Consider the following 23,301-nt stretch of genomic DNA (forward strand, 5'->3'; position numbering starts at 1 on the left):
TGGTCTTTTTACCTCCTAGGTGTCCGGCCAGGGGAATTTCATGAGCTACCTTAAGCAGACCCTCCCGATGAGTTTGGGGTACTACTAGCTGACGCTCAGTAACTTGCCCTGGTAAGTTGTCTGGGACAGCTGGTTCCCGGTACAAACAATCATTCTCCCAGTAAAGTCGGTGAGGGTCCTTGTGACCGACCAACTGTCCAGTTGCTGCTGCAGCTCTGAGGCTTTCCAGAGAGGCATCTGTTAACAACTCTGCCTTGAAAGACACACTCTCTATTGAGCCCTCAGTGTGTGGAGTGGACCCCTGTAGTGTGTTTGTGTGCAGCCTGTTTGCAGGGAGGGGGGCTAGAGGGGGAATAGCTGCAGCGTGTGTCTGGCTCTCCCTGGAACTCTGAGATCGCGTAGACACAGCAGCCACCCACACAGCCCCCTCCTCAGGCCTTATCCGGGCAGTACCCCCAACAGACATATCAGTAATGCCTACCAGACCCACCAGGTCATTCCCCCCACATGGTACAACATTTCCCACATTAGTACAAGACAATACAGTATCAGCATTACCAGAATTAGCCTGACCAGGCGTATTCCCTCTGAATATCTGCACATCAACATGACCATTTCCCCCACTACATGGAATCATTGCCCCCTCATTACACAAAGACATTTGTACTTTATCAGGATCACTTGATCCCTGGGGAGGAATGTGGTTAGCAGAGAGAATTGGCAACATCGCATCAGACACATCAGGTTCAGTTACGTATGTGGCACGCATTCGGCCCAAGTCCGTACCAAGCAACACATTTGTGGGCAAATGGGGCAACACACCCACCTCCCGGAAACCTCTGCCCGCCCCCCAGTCCAAGTATACTTGGGCCATGGCTACTTCGGAGTGGGTTCCCCCAACGCCCCGTACAGCAATTGTCTTTCCGGTAATAAAGTTCTCCGGTTCCACCAAAGTGGGATGAACTAAAGTCAAATCGGCCCCGGTATCACGTAGCCCCACAGTTACCTGCTTTCCTACGACCACGGATTGCAGATTCTCGCTGTTTCCTGCCCGGGGTCCTTTCGCATACAAAACGGCAGGCCCGGGCTTTGATGGTTGTCCCCCTGCAGGAGAGGCGGACATCTTCTTCTTCACTGGGCACGTAGCACTGAGGTGCCCGGGGTCATCACATATATAGCACCGGCGGCCTGTGACCCAGACCGGCTTTCCCCCCACCCTCTTAACTTGGGACGAAGCAGGGGTCACCACTGCAGGGGCGGGTGATGGGACGGCTCCTCCAGGTCGCTTTTCTCGCCAGGCCGGTTGCCCCAGCGGTCCCCAACTCTTCTTGGTTGTGGCGGTTCGGGTAGCAGCATACTTGTCCGCAAGGCTGGCAGCCTCCTCTGTCGACTCTGGGTCACGATCTAGGACCCACTCCTTGACGTCAGCTGGGCATAGGGAGATGAATTTCTCCAGCAGGATGAGGTCCTTTAATGCAGCAAAGTCCGTCACCTGCACTCCATCCAGCCATTGCTGCAGGAAGGTTGTTAACTGTGCAGACAGTCCAGTATAAGTATCAGAGGCATTGCGAGATAGCCCTCGGAACTTCTGCCTGTAAGCTTCCGGGGTGTTGTTAAACCGAGCCAGCAATGCCTTTTTAATTTCGGCATAATTCCCGTCCACTTCCCGTGGGAGGTCAGCGAATGCATCCAATGCTTTTCCCCGCAGGGCAGGGGTTAGATAACTGGCCCACAGACTAGAATCCAATTGAAATTGTCTGCAAGTCTTTTCAAAAGTCCTGAAAAAGGTGTCCAGCTCACCGTCCTTTTCCATCACTGGAAATTGATCTCGACGCGGTCGATGGGGGTTCACGTCTACGGCCACAGGCTGTTGAGAGAGTCTAGCTAACTCCAACTGGAGCTTGCGATCTGCTTCCTTTTCTGCAGCAGCTGCCTCCCTGTCCATACCAGCTTTCTCTCTCTCCAGAGTAGCTTTCTCCCGTGCGTTAAACTGCTCTGTAAGCTGCATCTGGCTCTTTCACATACTTCAGAGCCGATTGTAGATACTGATCCAAGGCAGAGCCTCCACTGGAGGAGTCCGATCCGCGATGGCCGGCCCCCACACCCTCCAGTCTCTGGTGCTCCTCATCCTCAGACCCGGAATCCAACTGATCCTCCCCAGCTCCTTGCTGCAGGTCTGTGCCCATCAGGGCTTGGATCATCTGTTCCTTGGTCTGACCCTCGGTGGGTAGACCCTTCTCCAGGCATTGCGCCACAAGCCCTTTCTTTCCGAGCTTATTGTAGTTTACAGCCATTTTGCCAAACAAAAGAAAACAGGGATGGGGAACAGAAATTGCTTTTACTGTGTGACTTTTACTACTATAAGCTATGAGTTCTGGTATCTGGTGAATTGCATTCACTTAAGTGTTCCAAATAAAAACAAAAATCACTTTTTGAAATATCCCACCGCTGGCCACCAGTTTGTCACGATCCTAGGCACGGCGATTCCCCAGATACGCCAATATGCGAATCCTTGCCACGTAACATCTTTACTGGATACCTGAGCACGTGTGTTTATTTCACACAAAATCACTGCCACCAGCCAAAGTACAAACGTTTAGGGTATGACCCAAGGCAAACTTATGGCTTTTGCCTGCACCTAGAATTATTAATATTTTGGTAACGCCTCTTTCAGAGAGTTGGGTTGGATACACAACAGAAACCAGATCTAAAATTAGATTATTTAATTCAAGTAAAACACTTCAAAGCTTATGATACAGAAAAAAGAAAGTTACAATAATATAATGATAAAAAGTCAAAGTCACAACAGAAAGACAACTTCAAGAAAATAAAAATAGAGATAAACCCACCGATCCTAGCACGCATGCACAGTAGAACGATGAGATGAAGTGAAGCCGCTTCGGATATATCGGAACATTACAGAGCCAGAATGTTCTCCTGACTCGCTTCTTTGATAATGGACAACTTACACTCTGAGGGTCTCCTATTTAAAAAAAACATGCTGCCCCTTCAACCCCCCTCCCTCTGGAGTGTTACTGTTAACCCTTCCATAAGCAAGAGAAGGTATTGAGTGCCAGCTCATACTGGGCTTCCCGGCTACTATCTCAGGGGTGAATGGCCTTACCTTCTTCTCCTTTGAAGCTCTGGCCATGGCTCTTGTGTAAACAAATGGCTAGTTCTGAGAGGACACAGAGCAGGAAGGGCTTAACACCTCTCTGGCCCTAACTGTGGTTCTGGGGTAATTAAACTAAATTACATTTCACACCTAAACAGTCAGTGTGTCTTTGAGATCTGTGGCTACAATGAAATGCCAGCAGATCAATCAAGCTTCAACCATTTAACATGCAAAGACAGTTATCACACACTGGTACATTGATACATCGATCAGAATATTGATATCACATACATTGATATTAACAGGGCTATTTCTACTTGAAATAGCCTGGATCATGACACCTCTGTTGCAGAGTCTACTGTCAGGTTATAAAGTAAGTTTGGTTCATCCGTTCCTCCTAGGATTTTGCCATTTCTAAAGAAAAAATTTATTTGCTGACAAGTTTTGTAGAAAAACTATTACAGTAATGTCAAAATAATAATTGATTACAAGATATAGTAACACCTGGTAACACCAGAAACATTAAACATCATTCAGCTACCCTGTCCCATTACAGTGATTACTTACCTGGTAGCGGATCTTTGTCTGCTCTGGCGGTGTCTTCTGGGTCCAGGGTTCAGATGAGTGACTTCCGGCTGTCATCCAGTATTCAGTAATGCTAACCCTCCTATCTCTGCCTAACCCTCCCTTAGTGTCTAACCCCAACCATCCTTTCCCACAACCTAACCCTACCCTCCTATGTCTGCAGGTAATCCTCCCCCTAGTGAAAAAAAATTGTAAAAAGAAAAAAAATATCAGAAGCCAAGGCTGCGATTTCTCATAAATTCTCAAGTGCAAAAATATGCAAATGGAAGTCTAAGCATTACCCTTGTGCACTACCATACAACAAACATCGCCCACCATCAATGCACCTGTGGTTGCAACATCGACTCCTTGAATATACCCTGCCTGGCGCACAGCCTTTCTTGTAACTTTCTTAATATATGGCCTCTATTGCTGTGGTGGTGTAAACGAGGTTGCAGCTGCATGCGGGTGGGTGCAGAAATTAATTTTGACCGTATAAAAAAAAAAGCTATGGTAATTCAGACAGTACTTTTAAGTTTTGAAGGCAATATTGCATTGGTACGGCTGTGCATATAAAATAAAATTGAAGGACAAATAAAAGCATTTGCTGGTAAGATTGTAGGTTTTTGAAATGTCCAAAACATGGTATTCAGTGCTGTGTAACCAGATTAAACAGTCAGGAGGTGAATGATGTGAAGAGTTAGTGAACCGTGTCTGAACAATATATCAGATGACATATCACAGAACGATATATCGCATAATGTGTACCCTGGGTAAGTCACCTGGGTAGTTTTCTACTTATGAATAGTGGTTAGAATTTGGACCGTCTTTATCTGCTGCATATCTGTAGATACAAACTGTGCCTTTTTGGCTGTGCAGTGTGCATATAGACTATAAAAGGAAATTAATTCAAACAGGTGTTCTTCTGAGAGAAACTGAGAACAGTGAAATCATAATGGGAACCGGTCAACAGTAAAGATGTGTCACTTGGCACTGTATTTTAGTAGTGCTACATAAATGAAATGATGAGATAGTGATAATATATTGCATTTTAATATGCTGGCTTCACAATTTATGGGTTTATGGCAGAATGTAATTAACACGTAATTGCCATCTGTATTTAGGCCATGGCCATACAACACATTGGAAAGAGGTTACGATCTTGTAACAGGACAGCAAGCACCTGAGAAGACCCTCAGGTAAGTGACTTTGTTTAAAAGGACTTCCTACTGAAGTGTGCCTCCCAAAGTGGTCAGTAGCTACTCGCCCAGCTGTCTCGCTTGATCCGACAAGTACTCATTTAACTGATATACACTTCCAAATTATGTACACATCACATCATTTACTGAGTCTACAGGATAAATAAATGCACAGCAGTCAAAAAAAGTGCATTATTCGTTACCGTAGAATGCAACTACATCCATGTATATAATTATTAACATAATTTGCAAATAATTTTTTTGTTCTCTTTGCTTCTATTAAAATCACAGACATGTAGTGAAACTATTTATAACCTATCTACTTGTGAGCTGTTTGCATATTAACCATGTTTGAAACGGTAGCAGGCAGACTTTTCACATCCCCCTCACTACAATAGAACGTGACAACCAGCCAAGGCTACTGTATTTTACATGTATACTAGCTCATGAATTCAGGTTCTTCATGCAACTGGAGCTCAGTGAAAATTTGCTCTGGCTAAGTTATTCTGCACTGCTTTGCTGGAGCCATGACGATCAATCTTTTTTTTTTAACAAATGTACTTCAAGAAAACCATTCTTCATTTATTGATAGAGTATTAATCACTAAACCTTTACTAAGGCACAGAATTTGGATATCAACTTGAACACTGATAAAGATTTTCTTTATAAAATAAGATGGACACTGATTATAAAAGGCACCACATGATTCCATTTTTTGATATGCTGCACTGGCTGTGTCGTCAGACTATTTTATTGCCTGAGGACGTAATTCAGCATGGATCGTAGATGTACGAACAATCGCACATGTATGCACAAGGCAAATCTGCCCCGCATGCCGGTTCCAGCCCCCCCCCCCCCACACACACACACACATGCGCAAGCATCGCACTGCGGTAATGCTTTTGCATGTTTAGGGTAGCCCTCTGCCTACACAGCATAGCTGCTAAGGCGGATGGCTACCCGCCATGTTTCGGGTCACAGTGGCTGTGTGTGACCGCAAACGGTCCAGACACACCTGCGTTGTTCAGACTGCGCCTCCCCCAAAGCAGCCACGACGCCCCTTAAACGCCACTGCTATGACGCCCCCCCTCCCACCCCGCGAGCACTTGCAGATGTAAGATGCCATCGCAATGCGGCTTCTGCACGTGCACTCACTTCACAGGGCATCAGCATGCGAACGCTGCCACAGTAGCATACCCTGCTGAATTAGGCCCTGTGTCAGAAGTGCCAGCTTTCCTTGGTAGAAGCACAGTACATAGCTAACAAGTGTGTGATATATTTAAAGACAACTATTGAAAATTAAAACTAATTTTCATTGTGGTCATTGTATAAATTCTTTAAAAAAAAAACATATTAACCAAAGTTTGTTATAACACACAGATTCTTCTTGACAAATTCTCACGATTAATAAAAAATATAGTATCACCCATCCCACACCTCCATAGTGATGTCATGATCACCTTCCTGGTGACTGGCTGGTTGGTTAATGTCTGGACATTATGCTAAGCCAGCCTTTGTAGTTTTTAACCTAAATTCAAACAAAACTGCACTGAGATGGGTGAGTGTTTAGTTATGTCATCACTTCCAAACTGCTAGGCTGATGGGCTCCTAATTTGAGCGCATCAGCTTCATGTATATTTCTGTGATTTTTGAAACCTCCAGCTCTTGTATAAATAAAATTTTTAGACAAAAATAGATTAAATATGATGATGTCTTTGATTCTGCTTATGCCCTGTCACAGAGAAAAACATATAGTTATCCCTAATGCACTCTGAGTGAGAAATAACACTACATAATAATCAGATAATATAGAGATCTTAGTTGCATATATCTGCAGATATAGGGTTAAGTCCCCAGGCCCAACGGCAAGGCGTCTCTGTCACTGGGGGTCCCTAATACTAGGTGTGGGACCGGGGTGCAGGACCCCATCATGTCGGCACAGGTTGGCTACCCCAGGGCAGCACACAGGTGAAAATTAGTAAGGGTTAATAAGAAGCACATAAGTGCTAAGTGAGGTGTGATTAAAATAAAACAAAAATATATATACAATGTGACAGGGAAAAACATAAGTGTTAATAAAGTGTTAGGGTGTGCCAACCTGAAGCAACCTAGCCATACCAACACAGGGAAAATTGCACCCCAAACCCACCCCATAAATAATGACAAATATGTCTGGGTCTAATAGCCCAGTGTAAGGCCACATGATAATGGCTCCTACAGCATCTGAGAGCCAGCTTACCTGGACCAGAGCTGGATTAAGGCCTCAGGGGGCCCGAGGTACTTAAGACAGGGGGGCCCTGAGATCTAAAATGTATTATATATATATATATATATATATCTCCAGAAAAGAAGGCGGCACTCGAAGACTTGTAGAATAAGGTGAATCAGAACAGCATGTGTTTAATCAACGTTTCGGGGGCCGCACCTCCTTCTTCAAGAAAACAACACACATTCTACAAGTCTCTGAGTGCCGCCTTCTTTTCTGGACATATTGTGGCAGCAAACACCCACACCAGAGCCGGCATCCAGGTGGGGAGGAGAGTGCCGGACTGCACTGGGGAATAAATTGTATATATATATATATATATATATATATATACACACACACATATATATATATATATATATATATATACACACACACACACATTTTATATATATATATATATATATATAAAAGATGAAATCCAGAAGCTAAACTTTGTATAGCCAGCCTTACTTTTTTCCGCTTTGCTGGCAGGCTGCTGTCTCTCCAAAACTCTCCGCTGGCCAGCTCCACACAACCCCTCATTTCACAGGCCTCCTCATAGTTCCTGGCCTGCAGCCTGCGCACCCACCGCATGTCTTCGCAGATTATTGGACAGCTGAGCCGTCGCCTAGCCGCCTTCACAGCCTGTGGCGCCGCCGCGGCTGCACCAGCGGCTGTCAGTGCACTGGAGAGCCGGGAGCACAGTACCGCAGATCAGAGATGGTGCGGCCGCGGAGGTGCCACATGCTGTGAAGGCAGCTGCGCGACGGCTGTCCCGGCTCTCAGGGCTCCCTCCTACATCATCAAAACGCCGGTGCTGGCATCCGATCCGCGGATGGTGGCGGGGCTGCAGGGGGCCCTTTTAAAAAGGGGGGCCCGGGGTACATACACCCAGGGCACCCCCCTTAATCCGACTCTGACCTGGACACACCCCTAACTTCTCAAATGGCACTCTGGAGTCAGCAATCCCTCCTAATGCTGACCCATCCATGCCTCTCTGAGATACAATGCACATTTATTGGTAAGCTGTTCAATCAGATTGTGATGTCACTCAGGTGCTAAAAGGGAGGGGTAATTCTGCGTAAGAGAAAAACATTTTGCTATCCCTAATGCACACTGAGGGAGAAAAAACACTACATAATAATCAGATAATACAGAGATATTAGTTGCATATATCTGCAGATATAGGGTTAAGCCCCCAGGCCGAACGGCAAGGCGTCTCTGTCACTGGGGGTCCCTAATACTAGGTGTGGGTACGGGCAGATTTATTACAGGATCAAAGGAACGTCTATTGCAATAAGTCCTGACTTTAGACATACTGTAATCTCTAAATTACTTATTAACAGTTACTAATAAAGTGCACATATATTGTGGAGATTTACAGAGAATATTAAATCAGTCGCATCACTACCTGACCAAGTAGAGCTTGTAACCTATATTCCCTACCCAGCCAGAACCCACATCTAAATGTAGCCCCTGCTACAACTCAAATAGCCCCCTTGAGTGAATGTGACAGGTCTCTACTATTTTCTTTGAACACCATACTCACCAGCTGCCGGAACCAATGAGGTCACATGTACAGTAGCAACACCAACAGCTACCAATGGTACAGTGAATAATCAGTAAGCCACCAGAATACACCATTTATACAAATGTGCATTGCAAACATTGATTTCTGTTATAGACTGGACAATTTATTGTACTGTAAATTTTTAGAATAACACAAGCCAGAGAAAAACAAGGTATGTATCCCCAATGTGTCTTAAGAAATCCATACTAGTTTATGGCAGCTTATGCTTTAGATCTAAAAATGTTTTCCTAATATTAGCATTAGAGTGCACTGATTACATCTATCCATTAACATCACCTGGATATTATAAAGTTTTTTATTGTCAGCACTCCATATGTTGAATTTGTTCCCACTGCATTCTATTTAAACAAATAAATTGTATATAAGGTCTGAAAATAAGATGTTTTTTATAACTGTGTTTGATGAACGTGTTCATAGTTATACATATTAATGGAACAAAACATTTCTTTTACTCCAAAGAAACATCATTGATGCAGTTTATACATAAGTGCTCGACTACTGCACTGTTTATTATTACAGGTCCACATACAGTTTGGGACAAGGTGTATGGCTCCCAGTCAGTAAAAGCTTTGTAGTATCCCCAATGGAGCTGTCAATTAGTCCATTGGCCAGCTGTAAGACAGATGTATTGGTGACCGAAGATCCTGCTGACGTCCGGTAAGATTTCTATACAAACAAACATTTTGTAATAGGTTTGGATCTAAAATGTTTGAAATAAATTTTTGGTTTAGATGTAATCTATTCTTACTATAAAAATATATGGACAAATTTTGTTTTTGACACAGAAACTGATCATATTCTGTAGTTGATTAAAACTGTTTTCAATTTGCTTAAAGAATAATGCACTAGGAGAGATTTTTTTTGTAAGTCTTCTTAGGGCAATTAAAACCACAATAAAACAATGAGAAATTATGTAAGATTTTTACCTGCAAACCTCAGGTACGTACAACACATAAACAATATGCTCATATTTAGGACGGTATTCTGGATAGTGTTACTTACAGTACTTTCACATTTTACCTCAGAAGTGAAGCTTAAACACCTTTTTGTCTAAGGTTCTATAGCTCCTCACATGCTAGCCAGAAGATCATATACAGGATACTGTATTCTAACAAGAATGAAACAGGATGTCATTTTCTAAACCCAGGGGGAAAAGTATTGACTCAAAGTGCTGCCATGTAAATGGCATTAATGAGAAGTCTATTCTCATGCATAATAGTTTTCTGTTTGGGATTGGAATCCAAGAACCGTGTTTTGAGATGGCTAAAAGGTATTTAATTATTAATCGGGCTATAGGTGGAATAAGCAAAGTGTCATTGCCCTCTGATTTGAAACACATTTATTAACCCATTCCTGACTTACCACAGTACGGGCCGGATGTAATGGCTTGCAAGGCGACCGGAGCTCCGAGACTCCGGCCATGTCGCAAGCCATCACATCTGGCCCTACATGTAAGTTGGGCAGAAGGCTCTATACACATATTCCTTCCATCTAAAGTATTTGCAGTTGCCTGTTATGGCAGTCATGCACCTGCAAATGAAAAATCTTCATTTGAATTGGGTTGTCAGTGGCAGCCCAAAAGTTATCTGAAGAGGAAGGAATCAAGGGATTGTGTTGCTACCCTAACAGTGACTCCGGTTCTATAATCAACTACCTGTGTAGCAACCAGAGATATGTAGTACCTAAAGGGGCTTAAAACCTTGATTCTCTACCATACACTACTACTATATATTTACCTATAGATATTTATCTGTTCATTTATTGTACCTTTCTGATGCCGTTGATACTGTGGACCAGCTTCCCTCAAATTCTTCACACAGGTTTGCATGACACTGTCCTCTCCTGGGTTCCTGGCCACTCTTTCTCTTCTCAGGACTTCACCTCTTTCCCTGTTTTGCTGGCTTTTGGAGACCCTCAAGATTCTGTAATGGGCCCACTCCAATTGTCATTATATACTTCCTCCAATGGTGAGCTCATCAGCTCTACGCTGATTATACTCTCTTACTGCTACCTTTCTGCTGTCTCCAGTTGGCTGTCCCAGCTCTTTCTTAAACATAACATGTCTAGTTGAACTCCTTTTCTTCTGACCCTTTGGAGTCCTCTCACCTCCCTCTTTTTCATTGTTTATTGACAACATCACCAGCTCTTCTGTCCCACAAATCTACTGCTAGGAGTTTTCATTCACTCTCTTTCAAACCCCAGATTCATGCCTTCTACCATTCATGTCACTTCCATCTTCAACATATCTCCAACTTTCTTATCTTGGAGACAATTAATACCCTCATCCACTCATCCATCTCGTGACTGGATTTCTGCTCCTCCAATCTACCTTCCTAAACGCTGCCTCACTCTACTCAACTACACCTATAATGCTGCTGCTCGGCTCATTTGTCTCTCCAGCAAATCTCTGTATCTGTCACCACCAGGTTTACTTGTTTCCCTTTCCCTAGAGTCCAATTAAAAATCCTTAGAATCACATATTAAGCCCTCAAACAGTCCTCTCGTCTGTATCTTTCTAACCTCATTTCATTGTACAGTCCTTCCACCCACTTCACTCTAACTTCCACCTGTCCATCCAACTTATTGCTTCTTCTCACTCCTGCCATTTCTGCTGTGCTTCTCCCACGACTGGAACTCACACTTCCTATCAGACTTCACTTCTCTACAAAGATTCCAATAGGCTGTCAAAACTCATTCCCTTGTTAAAGCCTACCAACCCTCCTCTAAAATCACGTTTTTCCTCTGACTCAGTTCTCTGTCATTCATTTCTGTATGCCCCTAAAATATATATTGTAAGCTCTCATGAGCAAGGCACTTTTATCTTGTATTCTGTTCCTATCCTTACCTACTGTATCATCTCCTCCCATTGAACAGAATAGCTCTGAACCTCTCTGCTGAGCCCATCAACTGGAATAAAGGCTCAGGCAGGACTCAGGAGGGGTGACAGGGGCGGCCATCATGGGGCCCCCACACATTAGGGGCCCCACACATTGCTTTGCTTTTTCAATTGGAGCAGTCTCTCTCCGCCGGCTCAGCTGTTCATTAACAGTGGCTGCCGAATAGGTCCTCTGTGTACAGTCATGCTCATAGGATAGTGAAGGGAAATCATGCGAGACACTGACTGTGATCCACCCGGGTCTGCTGCTCCAGCGCTGTCCTCTGTGACATCCAGGTAATGTGGTGTTTGTGTGTCTGGGGGGTTGGTAGCAATTTTAGTAGTGGGGGGCCCCTACACCTTTGTTGCTCTGGGCCCCAGCCAGCCTTAATCTGGTCCTGGGCTCAGGCAATGCTGATTTGCTATTTAGTGTTTATCTGTTTACATAGAGGTATAGCTATTGACTGCCATTTATAAATAGTTTTTTGTCATACTATGTCCTGCTTTTTTTCTACTGTACTTGTTATGAACTTTATGACCTGTTATATGTACTTTTATACTGTAAGTGCTTTCTATGACACTACAGACCCATTATGTTACCTTGTGCTGAATAACTAATAAAATAATAACATATACTGGTTAAGTTTTCAAGAAGCCAATTAACCTAATGGGCTACAAGAAACCGAACACAGGCACATGCAAACACATTGAGTACATACAAACTACACACAAAAGGACCCTGTTTGGAATCAAACATATGATCACAGCGCTGTATTACAGCAATAGTAACCATAATAATACCATTAATTTGCTTTTATTGCCATTTGCTAATTGCAAAAGTGCAAAATACTTTCCCATTTAGTGACTTGGGATTCCAGGATCGCTACTACACAGTGTTATCATGATCCAGCATTATAATTATAACTACAGAATCTAATGGTGTGAGTGTGCAAGGGAGATCCATTCAATCCTCTCCTCACTCTCCTCCTTATAGTGTAACAAAATAAACTTAAATCACTTTTTAAAGGTCAAAAAAATATGAATTAAAAAAAATAAAAAAATAAGTTCATTATTAAAAAATAATCCCCCTCCTTAACTGACTGTCCATTATTTCTAGACCATGTTACATTTTGGGTGTGAGTTTACATAAATGTCACCTAAACAAAATGGGATTTTTCCAATCCCCTGAGCTAGCCATCGGCAGAGCGGGGAATTGCGGCAATCAGTCGCAGATGTATGTGCCCCTTGACTTGGGTCATCTCCATGACCAAATTGTAACAGTATGTTCAAGTAGTGAATTGCTAAATTTATCTTCCATTGATCTTGAACTACATATGTCCTACCTAGAACATACAAAGATGTTTGCAAGTAAAAAAATAAAAAAGCAACAACAATACAAACATTATGTTAATAGTTTTAACATAAACATCAAAGGAAATGTCGGTTTGTTGCCACATATGTAACATTTGTTGAGGAGCAAGATGAGTATTGGATATGGATGCAACATACAGACAGCAGAAGTGATGCAGGGGGTTAAAACATGAACTCAAACAAAACAGAATTCAGGAGCCAGTGAAGTAATCAAGACAGACGAAGGTCAGGCTCCAGACACAAGATGAAATGGAAAAAGGATTAAAAAAACATGGTTAAGTAAAAGTATTATAATGCATGGATAAATATAAAAGAGGCAATGAATAGGAAAAGAACAGACATTAGGGCTACATTAGAATAGCTCAGAGAGCTCATAAACATGTTCCCTTTTCTATGATAATTATATTTAAAGCAGCACTTTGGTTGTTTGTTATACCAATCACTTATTGGTATATAAGTTTTGCCGAATTCAATTTTAAACAAAGAATTTATACTCAAAATGCAAAATTATTATACACTCAAACACTGTTACTCTTGATAAGAATGTAAATTTTAAAGAGCAACAAAGCATAACAGATTGTCATCATATAAAGTAGCACTAAATAATGCAAGGCAGAATGACCTTGGAAGATTGCCACCACTAAATGTTGTTTGGCAGAAAATGAAAATCCAAAGTCATCTAACAATTGAAGAGTGAGCATAGTTAATAGTAAGCAATCTTTAGTAAATATTATGGGATGAGTGTGATGTGTCCTTACTAATCAGCAATATGTTTAACCTATGAGAAAATGTCTTATGGATGCTAAAACTGATGCCACGGGTCCTGTATAATGTTATATTTTGTGGTGTCATTACAATTCATATCATTACAATTCTATTTATGACACCTTAATAATGCTGAAAAAAATGGAACTGGTGGAACACCACTGTAAGTGCAAGAGGTAGAGTGATTTGTGAGTTTAATACACTGGATAACGTTTGGAGGGACCTGAGTCCAGGTGTGATTTTAGGGGATAGGCTCTAGACACAACATTACCCCCCCCCCCCACCTTACACACACACACAATATTATCATTTTCGTTAATAGCAAGAACTGGCACCCCCGCGTCCACCATGACCCAGCACCCTCCACTGCCCACTGTAAGTAAATGTATGTAGCGGTGCACATTATAGCGGGCAGCGCCGCAGTGGGCTCCCTTCTGTCATCAATTAGCATTATTAAGAAATGTAGGACACCTTTGTGGTTCACGGATTGGAAAGCCACATCACGGCATTGCATCCCAGCTACCTGAAGTATAGCCCTGAATAGCAAACTAAATAGACAAAGATCTGTAGACACCCCTGCATTTCACTGTCATGATGTTATCAGATCGTGGCAGTGTTCCAAATACTGGAAATATGGGCTTCACTGCCACGGGCCACGGACTGGAAGTCACAGGAACGGAATTTTAGCTGACATGCAAATAAGAATTTTAACTTTTTAGTAATAAACTTTTAAAAGAATACTCGTTTTTTAATAAACAGGTCAATTATTAGATGAGTTTGCCTCCCTGTCTTTCCAACCTTTTAGAAATTTATTTTTACATATGTATATGCTTAATGAATTGACTACTTAGACCAGGTGTAGAGTATCCATTAATTATGAAAGGTATACATACCCAATCAAAATTTCCAACATCACCTTTGATAAAGGTGCCAGGAAATTGTGGTAAAACGCGTCAGATGTTTGACCCTTCAACCCACTGGCAAGAACAATCACCATCTCCATTGCTTGGACCAACATTGGACTTTATGAAGGGACACCAAATAAGGTCCATTATTCAAACTGCCATCAGAGGCTAATGCCCCTTTAGGATACCTCGCTCCTAGTGAGGACTGATCATCCCAGGTGCATCTGAGTATAAAAAATAACTAACCCTCTGGCATCCTTTATAGCATATACTGTATCTTATGCTGAAAAATCATTAATGGAACTCTCACCTTAATTTAAAGACCATACAATCAAATATGACCCAGTTCACCACATTAGTATTTTCTTCAGGGATATTTTTATAATTTTCTCCAATGCAAAGATTTTTAAGCATACTATATACTGTATATAATCTAAAGAGTATGCAAATAAGTTAGCCAACAATCTAACAATAGATATTGTTAGGCCTAAGCAAGCAAGCAAACATTTGTTGGAACTAATATTGTAAATCATTTAAACATATTGAAGTTGATGCAAAGATGTTGGCAAAATGGGCAGAAATTACAAAAAACATACATATAAATATATGCAGAGCCATAGATATCATTATCATCCACAACATGTATTTGTACATATCCTGTAGCAGGTGCAAATAATAGGTCACCTAGCAGATATACAGTATGCATGTTTCTGCAGGTCTGCATGAGTCACATTTGTGTTAACATGCATTTACAGTACTTGGGCTGTGTTGAATGCCCTTACGTAACCAGCTAAATTTCACTGGCACAAGCAAGTGGCAGAACCATGCAAGTCTGCATAGATGCATATATGTGTGCACACTCCAGAACTCATTATTCCCAGAGCATATAATGTGACCAGTGTTCAAATTAGTATGCAGACAACAACTCAGTAACTGCCATTATACAATACTGGATAACCCATTTTCTGAAATACAGTAAAATATTATGTTACAAGATGAAGTTTCACTTAAACATATGTTTGGCTATACGGTCATGAAATATTAGTACAAAGAAGATATAACAATGGTCATGGAGACATCATGATTGAAGAGTTACTGCTTTGAATTATTTTGTAAATTGTCAAATAGATATGAATATTAAGAATTCATACAGGAAACTTGCAAAAGAGGCACAAACCCTTTAGAAAGAGTGAGTTATTTACCCCATGCAAACCACCCTTAATACTCCAATACTTTCCAGTACAACGTGAGATCATTACATACAAGGGTAGGTGGCTACTTCCTTATATAAATAATGTTCTAATTGTTATTTCATTCAAGGTTAGAAGCTGTCTAAAAATAAATTCTGTTTCAGTCATTTGCTAGCACAGTTGTGTCATGTCTTGCAGTGAAAAGCATGTTTCTGAACTTCCCCCTGGAATTTTCTAATACTGACAATGTTAAAACTCTATCTATCTATCTATCTATCTATCTATCTATCTTTATTTATATATACAAGCAACTAAATCTGAGCAACCCTTGGAACAATGAAAACAACTGTTATTCAACACATTCATGTCACTTGCTAATTTGTTTCTTAATATTTTTTCTGTGAATTTGTTATTCAGTATATGTACGGTCTACCTCATACAATTTATTCTTTTACTCTATTAAATATATCACTTAGCTTACTTAACAATACAAGAACAAAAAGAGTATAAACTATATTTAGGGATTGTTACTTTTAATTGAATTCACATTTTACACTTCTAAGAGTAATATAAATACAGATAATACACAATCTTTTACCACACCTATAATCACCTTCAGTTTTAGTTACTAGTCACATTGGTTTTAGCTGAAAAATGCCATCTAAAATTTCTAAAAGACGTATTGTTACTATAGTTTTTATAAAAACAAAAATGTAGACCGTCTTGAATGCCCCTGCTAAGCTTTTTTGAAAAAGCAATGTTTCAACAGAAAAATATTTAAAATATGGTGGTAATACTCACATAGACAATTGGAAGAATATTTTGTATGGTTTTTCTGATCATATTTAATTGTAAAGCGCAATGAAATATGCTGTGCTATGTAAGAAACTTGTTAATAATAAAAATAATGATAATAATAATAATAATAATAAAAAAAATATTTAGACTATAGGACAGTAAGAATATAGAATAAGAGATTAAGAAAGATAAAGGTTTTTTTGAGCCATAAAAAGATCATCCAATTTATCTTGAACATAAATCATTATAAGCAAGTGAGATGGGGAGTTTGAAAAGGCATTAATATAAGGGATAGGGATCAAGTGAATGGTGAGGGGGTAGGGGCAATTTTATAACTATCATAAAAAACAGTAATTTAGAAAAGTTTGAATAATGATTATTCTAAAATGAAGGTTGGCAAATGTAAGTTTTATAAGCATTTATGTTCAGATACTTATTGGACTACTAGGAGTTCCTGGTTAATAGTAAAACTACTGATAAGTCAAAAGATTTTAAGAAAACTATGAAATAAACATAAATGTAGTGAAGAGAGGAGATGGACATTCTATCCACAAAATTTTCAAATGATAAATCAGGCATAAGACCTACAATTGGTGATGGAACTAACTGCATTTTTTTTTTCAAACAACATCAACTGTATCCTAATACAAAATCAGAACAGATTCAGGCATTTAAACCTGAGGACACCCAAAAGAAATGGTGAACCAGGCGTGAGGGAAGTATAGCAAGGCATGCAATATCCTTCAAAAAGCATAAGCCACAGATAAATCAAATAGTAATATTTAACTTGCCCTAAAAGAAACTAATTGTTTAGAAGCAGATTTTAAAAGTTTTGCACCTTCAGCTAACCCAAACCTCTTTGATCCACAAAGAGTTTACTACAGATTATTCTTTGTTAGGTAAGCATGCGGTCAAGGGATGTGTTATGGTTAGCCAGAACATTAGAGGTTATCTCTTTGGCGGCCTATCAACAATTTGGCAATAAAAAAATGTGAAAAGTTAAAATTACGAGACCAAAACAGTATAAACTATATTTAGAGAGAGATAAATTGAATTCAAATTTTACACTTCTATGAGTAATATAAATACTGATAATACACAATATTTTACCACAGCTATAATCACCTGCATGTTTAGTAGCTAGTCACATTGGTTTTAGCTGAAAAATACCATCTAAAATTTCTAAAAATGTATTGTTACTTTAGTTTTTATAAAACCAAAAATGCAGACCTTATAGAAAAACAAATGTTTCAATAGAAATATATTTAAAATATGATGACAATACTCACATAGACAATTGGAATAATATTTTGTATGGTTGTTCTATTCATATTTAGACTACAGGACAATAACAATACAGAAAAAGAGATTAACAGAGATCAAGGTTTTTTTAAAGCCATAGAAAGATCTTCCAATTTATAATGAAAATAAATTATTAAATCGAATGGTTACACTCGTGTTGAGTTAAGTACAGTCAGTCTGTGGCTGTTGTTGGTCATGCCGTTGCATGCATTGTTGTTGAATGCGATGTTGTACGGTGTGTTTGTGGGGACACACAATGTATCTTAATAACAGTAATTATAATCTTAAATTAACTAACAAATATAATTTACTGCATGTATAGTACATTACTTTGATTTAACGCATTCAAACTCTGAGGACACCATTATTACAGAAACATATAAGAAAGGTGATTGTAATAATTTTATATATTAAAATGATGGTCAATATAAATTGGGAAAATACAAAATTACAAAACTCTTCTGTAGATGATTACTTTTTTTCTTTTTATCAAGTTCCCACTGTGCTCGAGACATTTGAAGAAAAAAGTTATCCTAAGATGTTATTATTGACAGCTCATTCTGTGAGCGATAAGATGGATACTTACAATCATCTTATATCACAGTCTAAACTGTGCAAATGGAAGACCAATTGGCCTTGTCATTTGTGTCAATGTGAAATTTGTATTCTTATGCAAAAGAATTGTGAATACAAACCTCATGTTACATACATTGGCAGGAGTGTTGTAACACTTTATTCTTCAGTGGCATTCAAGAAAAAATAAAGTAAGAATATATTTTTAAGTATATTTGATTATACTTTTCACTTCACACCAATGTGGTTAGCTCCTAATCTTTGCAGCTTTGTATTAAAAGATTGTGCTCTGCTTGTAATGTTATTACTCATAGATGTGTTACATTTTAATAGAATATAGCCCTTTTTTTTAAATTAGCATAAAGAGTTTAGCCATTGTAAATCAAAATATTAAATATTTAATAGAGTGTAAATTTTGTACTTTGAGTGACAGGTTATTTTAACATATAAGAAATATTTTGGAAAAAAAACTCCCTACATGCAGCATTTCCAAACATTTTTATATCAATCATGAATATAAAACACAAGGATTATCCCTAAGGATATTGAACATGTTAATGAAATAGCAAAAGGCAGGGTTGAATATAAAAATTTGTGCTGTAGAAAGACTTATTGTATTTTCAATTTGAGATGCTTATAAGGCATTAATGACATATTGATGATGATGATGAAAATAATAATAATAATAATAATAATAATAGGATTGTATACAAAAATGGTTGCTTCATTTTTTTTAACATACTGTATGGTTGTCATATGCATATGCTGTCAATATATTTTTTATATAGTTGTTGCCTAATATTCAATGTTGCATTTTTAGCAACTTCTGTATAATTTACTATTTTAGTTGTTAAATTAACTTTATAATCTTATGCATGCTTTATTATATTATTATATTGTTTTTTATTTCATACTAAGTATATAGTAATTTCCTGTAACCACTATGCCTTAATAGCATTTCAGACTGTTTTGTCTTGCCCACATGCATTTAATCTTGATTGTTTTAATTAATTATTCTGTTTTTTAATTCAAACAATACAAAATATTGTTTTAAAATACAAATCAGGTAATCAGCACAGAGTTGAAATAGTCCATGGATGAAAAATGGCTGTAGGCTATTGTGTGTTTGTTTGTATTTATTTATTTATTTATTTATTTATTTATTATTGGTAGCAGTAGCAGAAGTAGCAAAAGTAGCAGTAGTAGTAGTAGTAGTAGTAGTAGTAGTAGTAGTAGTAGCAGCAGTAGCAGTGCCTATATAGCAAGGTTTGAAAACAGCAACAATAATTAAAATAAAAAAACAATAATAGTGAAAAATCATGAATGTACAGTGCAATAATAATAATTTGGCTAATATGTATATCTGTCATATAATATCTTTGTTTCATTTTCCAAAACAGTTATCTTTCATATGAAGGTTGTAAATTATTGGATCCAGACTAAAAAGATCTACAGTCACCACTAATGGTAGAAATGAATTCGGTTGATAGGGTCAAAAGGTCGACATGTAAAAGGTAGACAGTTCAACAGGTCCAAAAGGTCGACATGACAATGGTTGACACACATATGGTAGACACAAGTGTTTTTTAATTTGTTTCAACTTTTTCATACTTTACCATCCACATGGACTATGATTGGGAATAGTAACCTTGCCCGAAGCTCACTCGCCATATGAGGGGACATGGCACACTAATGGGGCTTGTTTGTGGCAGAAAAGAGACAAAACACCCCCAAAAAAAATTGTGTCTACCTTTTTGTTTTTGACAATTTCCATGTCGAACTTTTGACCCTGTCAACGTTTCCTACTGTCTGCATATTTCATGTCGACCTTTTGACCCTGTTGACCTAATACTTGTCTACCATTAGGGGTGTACCTATTGACTGTAAACATTTTTAGTGTAGATCTAATAATTCACACCCTCTAAATTATTTAAATGTATTTCTTTAAAACAGACAGGATGTGGTGTGAAATCTGGCTGTTAATTGCTAGTGTTGGGAGAGGACAAACACAAAACAAAAAAATTACTGTTTGGAATGTTTAATCTTAAATGCAATAATACTGAATGTTTCTGAATATTAATTTAAATATAATTTTGCATATAAGTAACTTGTGTGTACTTTTGTTCTTCAATATGCCAAGTCATTTATTTATCATTTGTACAGAGAAGAATCTCTTCTAGCAACTCATTTTGAATCTGTTGATGATCTCCTATCATCCTTCGGTCCAGTCCGTGACTGTTCATTCAGTAATGGTGGCTGCTCACGTAATTTCAAGTGTGTCTCAGAGCGCAAGGTGGACTCCACAGGATGTGTGGTGAGCGCTTGGATGAAGATATGGATTTCAAATGACAACACCCAAATCAATACTTGATTTGTATTTTTATAATTATTATGATTATGATGATGATTATTATTATTATATAATTTTCTATGATGTCAGTCTAGCACAGGCTCTGTAGAGAGCTGTAGGAAGGCCCTGCCCCCTCCCTTCCCTTACAGCTCTCTCTGGCTGCTTGATTTCGATCCAGCCTCCTATACAAGCTGCTCCCTGGGAAGAGCTGCAACTCTTTTAAAACAAAGAAGATATATATTTTAAGGATGTATGCTCTTGTAGTGCTTACTAGAGCCTCATCATTAAGCATACAGAGCACCTATCCCTCTCGCCCATACACCAGCAAAGGCAAACATAAATCCTTGCTGGAGAGGCAAAAAAAAGAAAAAAAAGAAAGTCTTATGGAAAATGCTACATGAGCAGTATAATTATCCTAATCCCTGCTGCCCAACTATAAGGACCTACATACCCTGGACAGAACATACACCTGATCTGGATTCATTCAGTGTCATGCAATAGTAGTCATGGACATTAGTAGTGTGAAATGAGAAGGAAATGACAAGTACAGTAGTTTTATATTTATATGGTACAAAGTCATTGGGCATATTTTAATCGGTTTGTTTTAAGGTCATTTTCAGTTTTGGTGCTTTTGTAACGTGAAATTGAGAAGAGAGGGGGATGGGACAAAGAGTGACGCAGGAAATGGGGAAAGACAGGGGATAAGGTAGTTGGAATAACTGAGAGGAGACAGAGAGGGCAAGACCTGGGGGAGAGAGAAGGATAGACATAGGATAAATAAAGTGTGGCAACACCTGGCAAATGACGGGTCCAAAATACCTGTTGTTATTATTATTATTATTATTATTATTATTATTATTTCTTCACTTATATTCTAAAATGTTAATTTCCTGCTCCAAGGAGCTTACAATCTAGCAGGTGGGGGAAGACAGAGAGGTGACATGAGGTGTGAGCAAGCAAAAGGTGGCCTGATGGCAGGAAGTTAATGGGGCATAGATGGCCAAGGCATGAGGTAGTGGGTTGGAAGAGTGGCCTTGGAACTAAGTTATGTGGAAGGGTACACTTTGATGAACAGGTGGGTTTTCAGTGCCCGTTTGAAGCCATGCAAGATCGGGGAGAGTCTAATGGAGCTTGGGAGATCGTTCCAGTGAAGGTGGGCAGCATGGGTAAAATCTTGGATTTGCTCATGGGATGCAGTGACCAGGGTAGAGGAGAGGCGACGGTCGTTGGCAGACCAGAGTGGGCGGGAGGGAGATGAGGTTGGAGATGTAGGGAGCAGTAGAGTTAGAGAGGGCCTTGTACATGAGGGTGAGGAGTTTGAAGAGGATTCTGTAGGGAAATGGGAGCCAGTGCAGGTTTTGTCAAAGATGAGTGGCAGATGTAGAGTGGCGGCAGAGCAAGATAAGTCAAGCTGCGGAGTTGAGAACAGATCGTAGTGGAGCAAGATGGGGGCATGGAAGACCAGTGAGGAGAATGTTGGGCCCCTCTCCTCTTAAGGCAAATTAAACTCTATAGGAACATACATAAATTACAGAAATTATAAACATACTATATGTAGGAATGCATGCATTTTTTTAAACTAGTAATGTCATAGTAATTTTTTTGGATGGAAAAACAAGGCTATTTGCATTGCCCTAAAAAAACTGCATTAAAAAAAACAGTGTTTCTGGTGTAATTGAATATCTCTAATAGTATCAAAGGTTCTTACTTGACAAACCTGAACCAATTGCTAAAGGGGAGTAATCAATTCTGCCTGATACTGGTGCTGGATGTGTACTAAAAGTTTCCAAGGATGCCCTTTATTTTTTGTCATCGAGGAATGGGGGTGCAAGTATACTGACTTAAGGGTGAGTGGGAGCCCTATATACAGTATACAAATATACAAGTATATAAATGAAAATATAAATGAAAACAAAATACTTTCAGACACAACTTCATTAAGACAATAATTATAAGTACTTATTTTACATATCAGCATGACATTCAGAGTTACTTTCATTATATACTAGAGATGAGCGCCTGAAATTTTTCGGGTTTTGTGTTTTGGTTTTGGGTTCGGTTCCGCGGCCGTGTTTTGGGTTCGAACGCGTTTTGGCAAAACCTCACCGAATTTTTTTTGTCGGATTCGGGTGTTTTTTTCAAAAAACACTAAAAAACAGCTTAAATCATAGAATTTGGGGGTCATTTTGATCCCAAAGTATTATTAACCTCAAAAACCATAATTTACACTCATTTTCAGTCTATTCTGAATACCTCACACCTCACAATATTATTTTTAGTCCTAAAATTTGCACCGAGGTCGCTGTGTGAGTAAGATAAGCGACCCTAGTGGCCGACACAAACACCGGGCCCATCTAGGAGTGGCACTGCAGTGTCACGCAGGATGTCCCTTCCAAAAAACCCTCCCCAAACAGCACATGACGCAAAGAAAAAAAGAGGCGCAATGAGGTAGCTG

The 23,301-nt window shown here is 39.4% G+C and overlaps 1 protein-coding gene across 1 annotated transcript in view; it reads left to right on the forward strand.

Annotated features, from left to right (window-relative positions):
• The window catches only part of ASTN2 (astrotactin 2), a 1,124,462-nt gene that overhangs the window by 729,672 nt on the left and 371,489 nt on the right, over window positions 1-23,301 (forward strand). The window contains exons 8-10 of the mRNA XM_063936906.1: window positions 4,804-4,878; window positions 9,237-9,374; window positions 20,660-20,810. Of these exons, the coding sequence (XP_063792976.1) occupies window positions 4,804-4,878; window positions 9,237-9,374; window positions 20,660-20,810 (364 nt within the window). The remainder of the gene's footprint in view (window positions 1-4,803; window positions 4,879-9,236; window positions 9,375-20,659; window positions 20,811-23,301) is intronic.

Source organism: Pseudophryne corroboree, chromosome 8, assembly GCF_028390025.1.
Source record: "Pseudophryne corroboree isolate aPseCor3 chromosome 8, aPseCor3.hap2, whole genome shotgun sequence".
NCBI lineage: Eukaryota > Metazoa > Chordata > Amphibia > Anura > Myobatrachidae > Pseudophryne > Pseudophryne corroboree.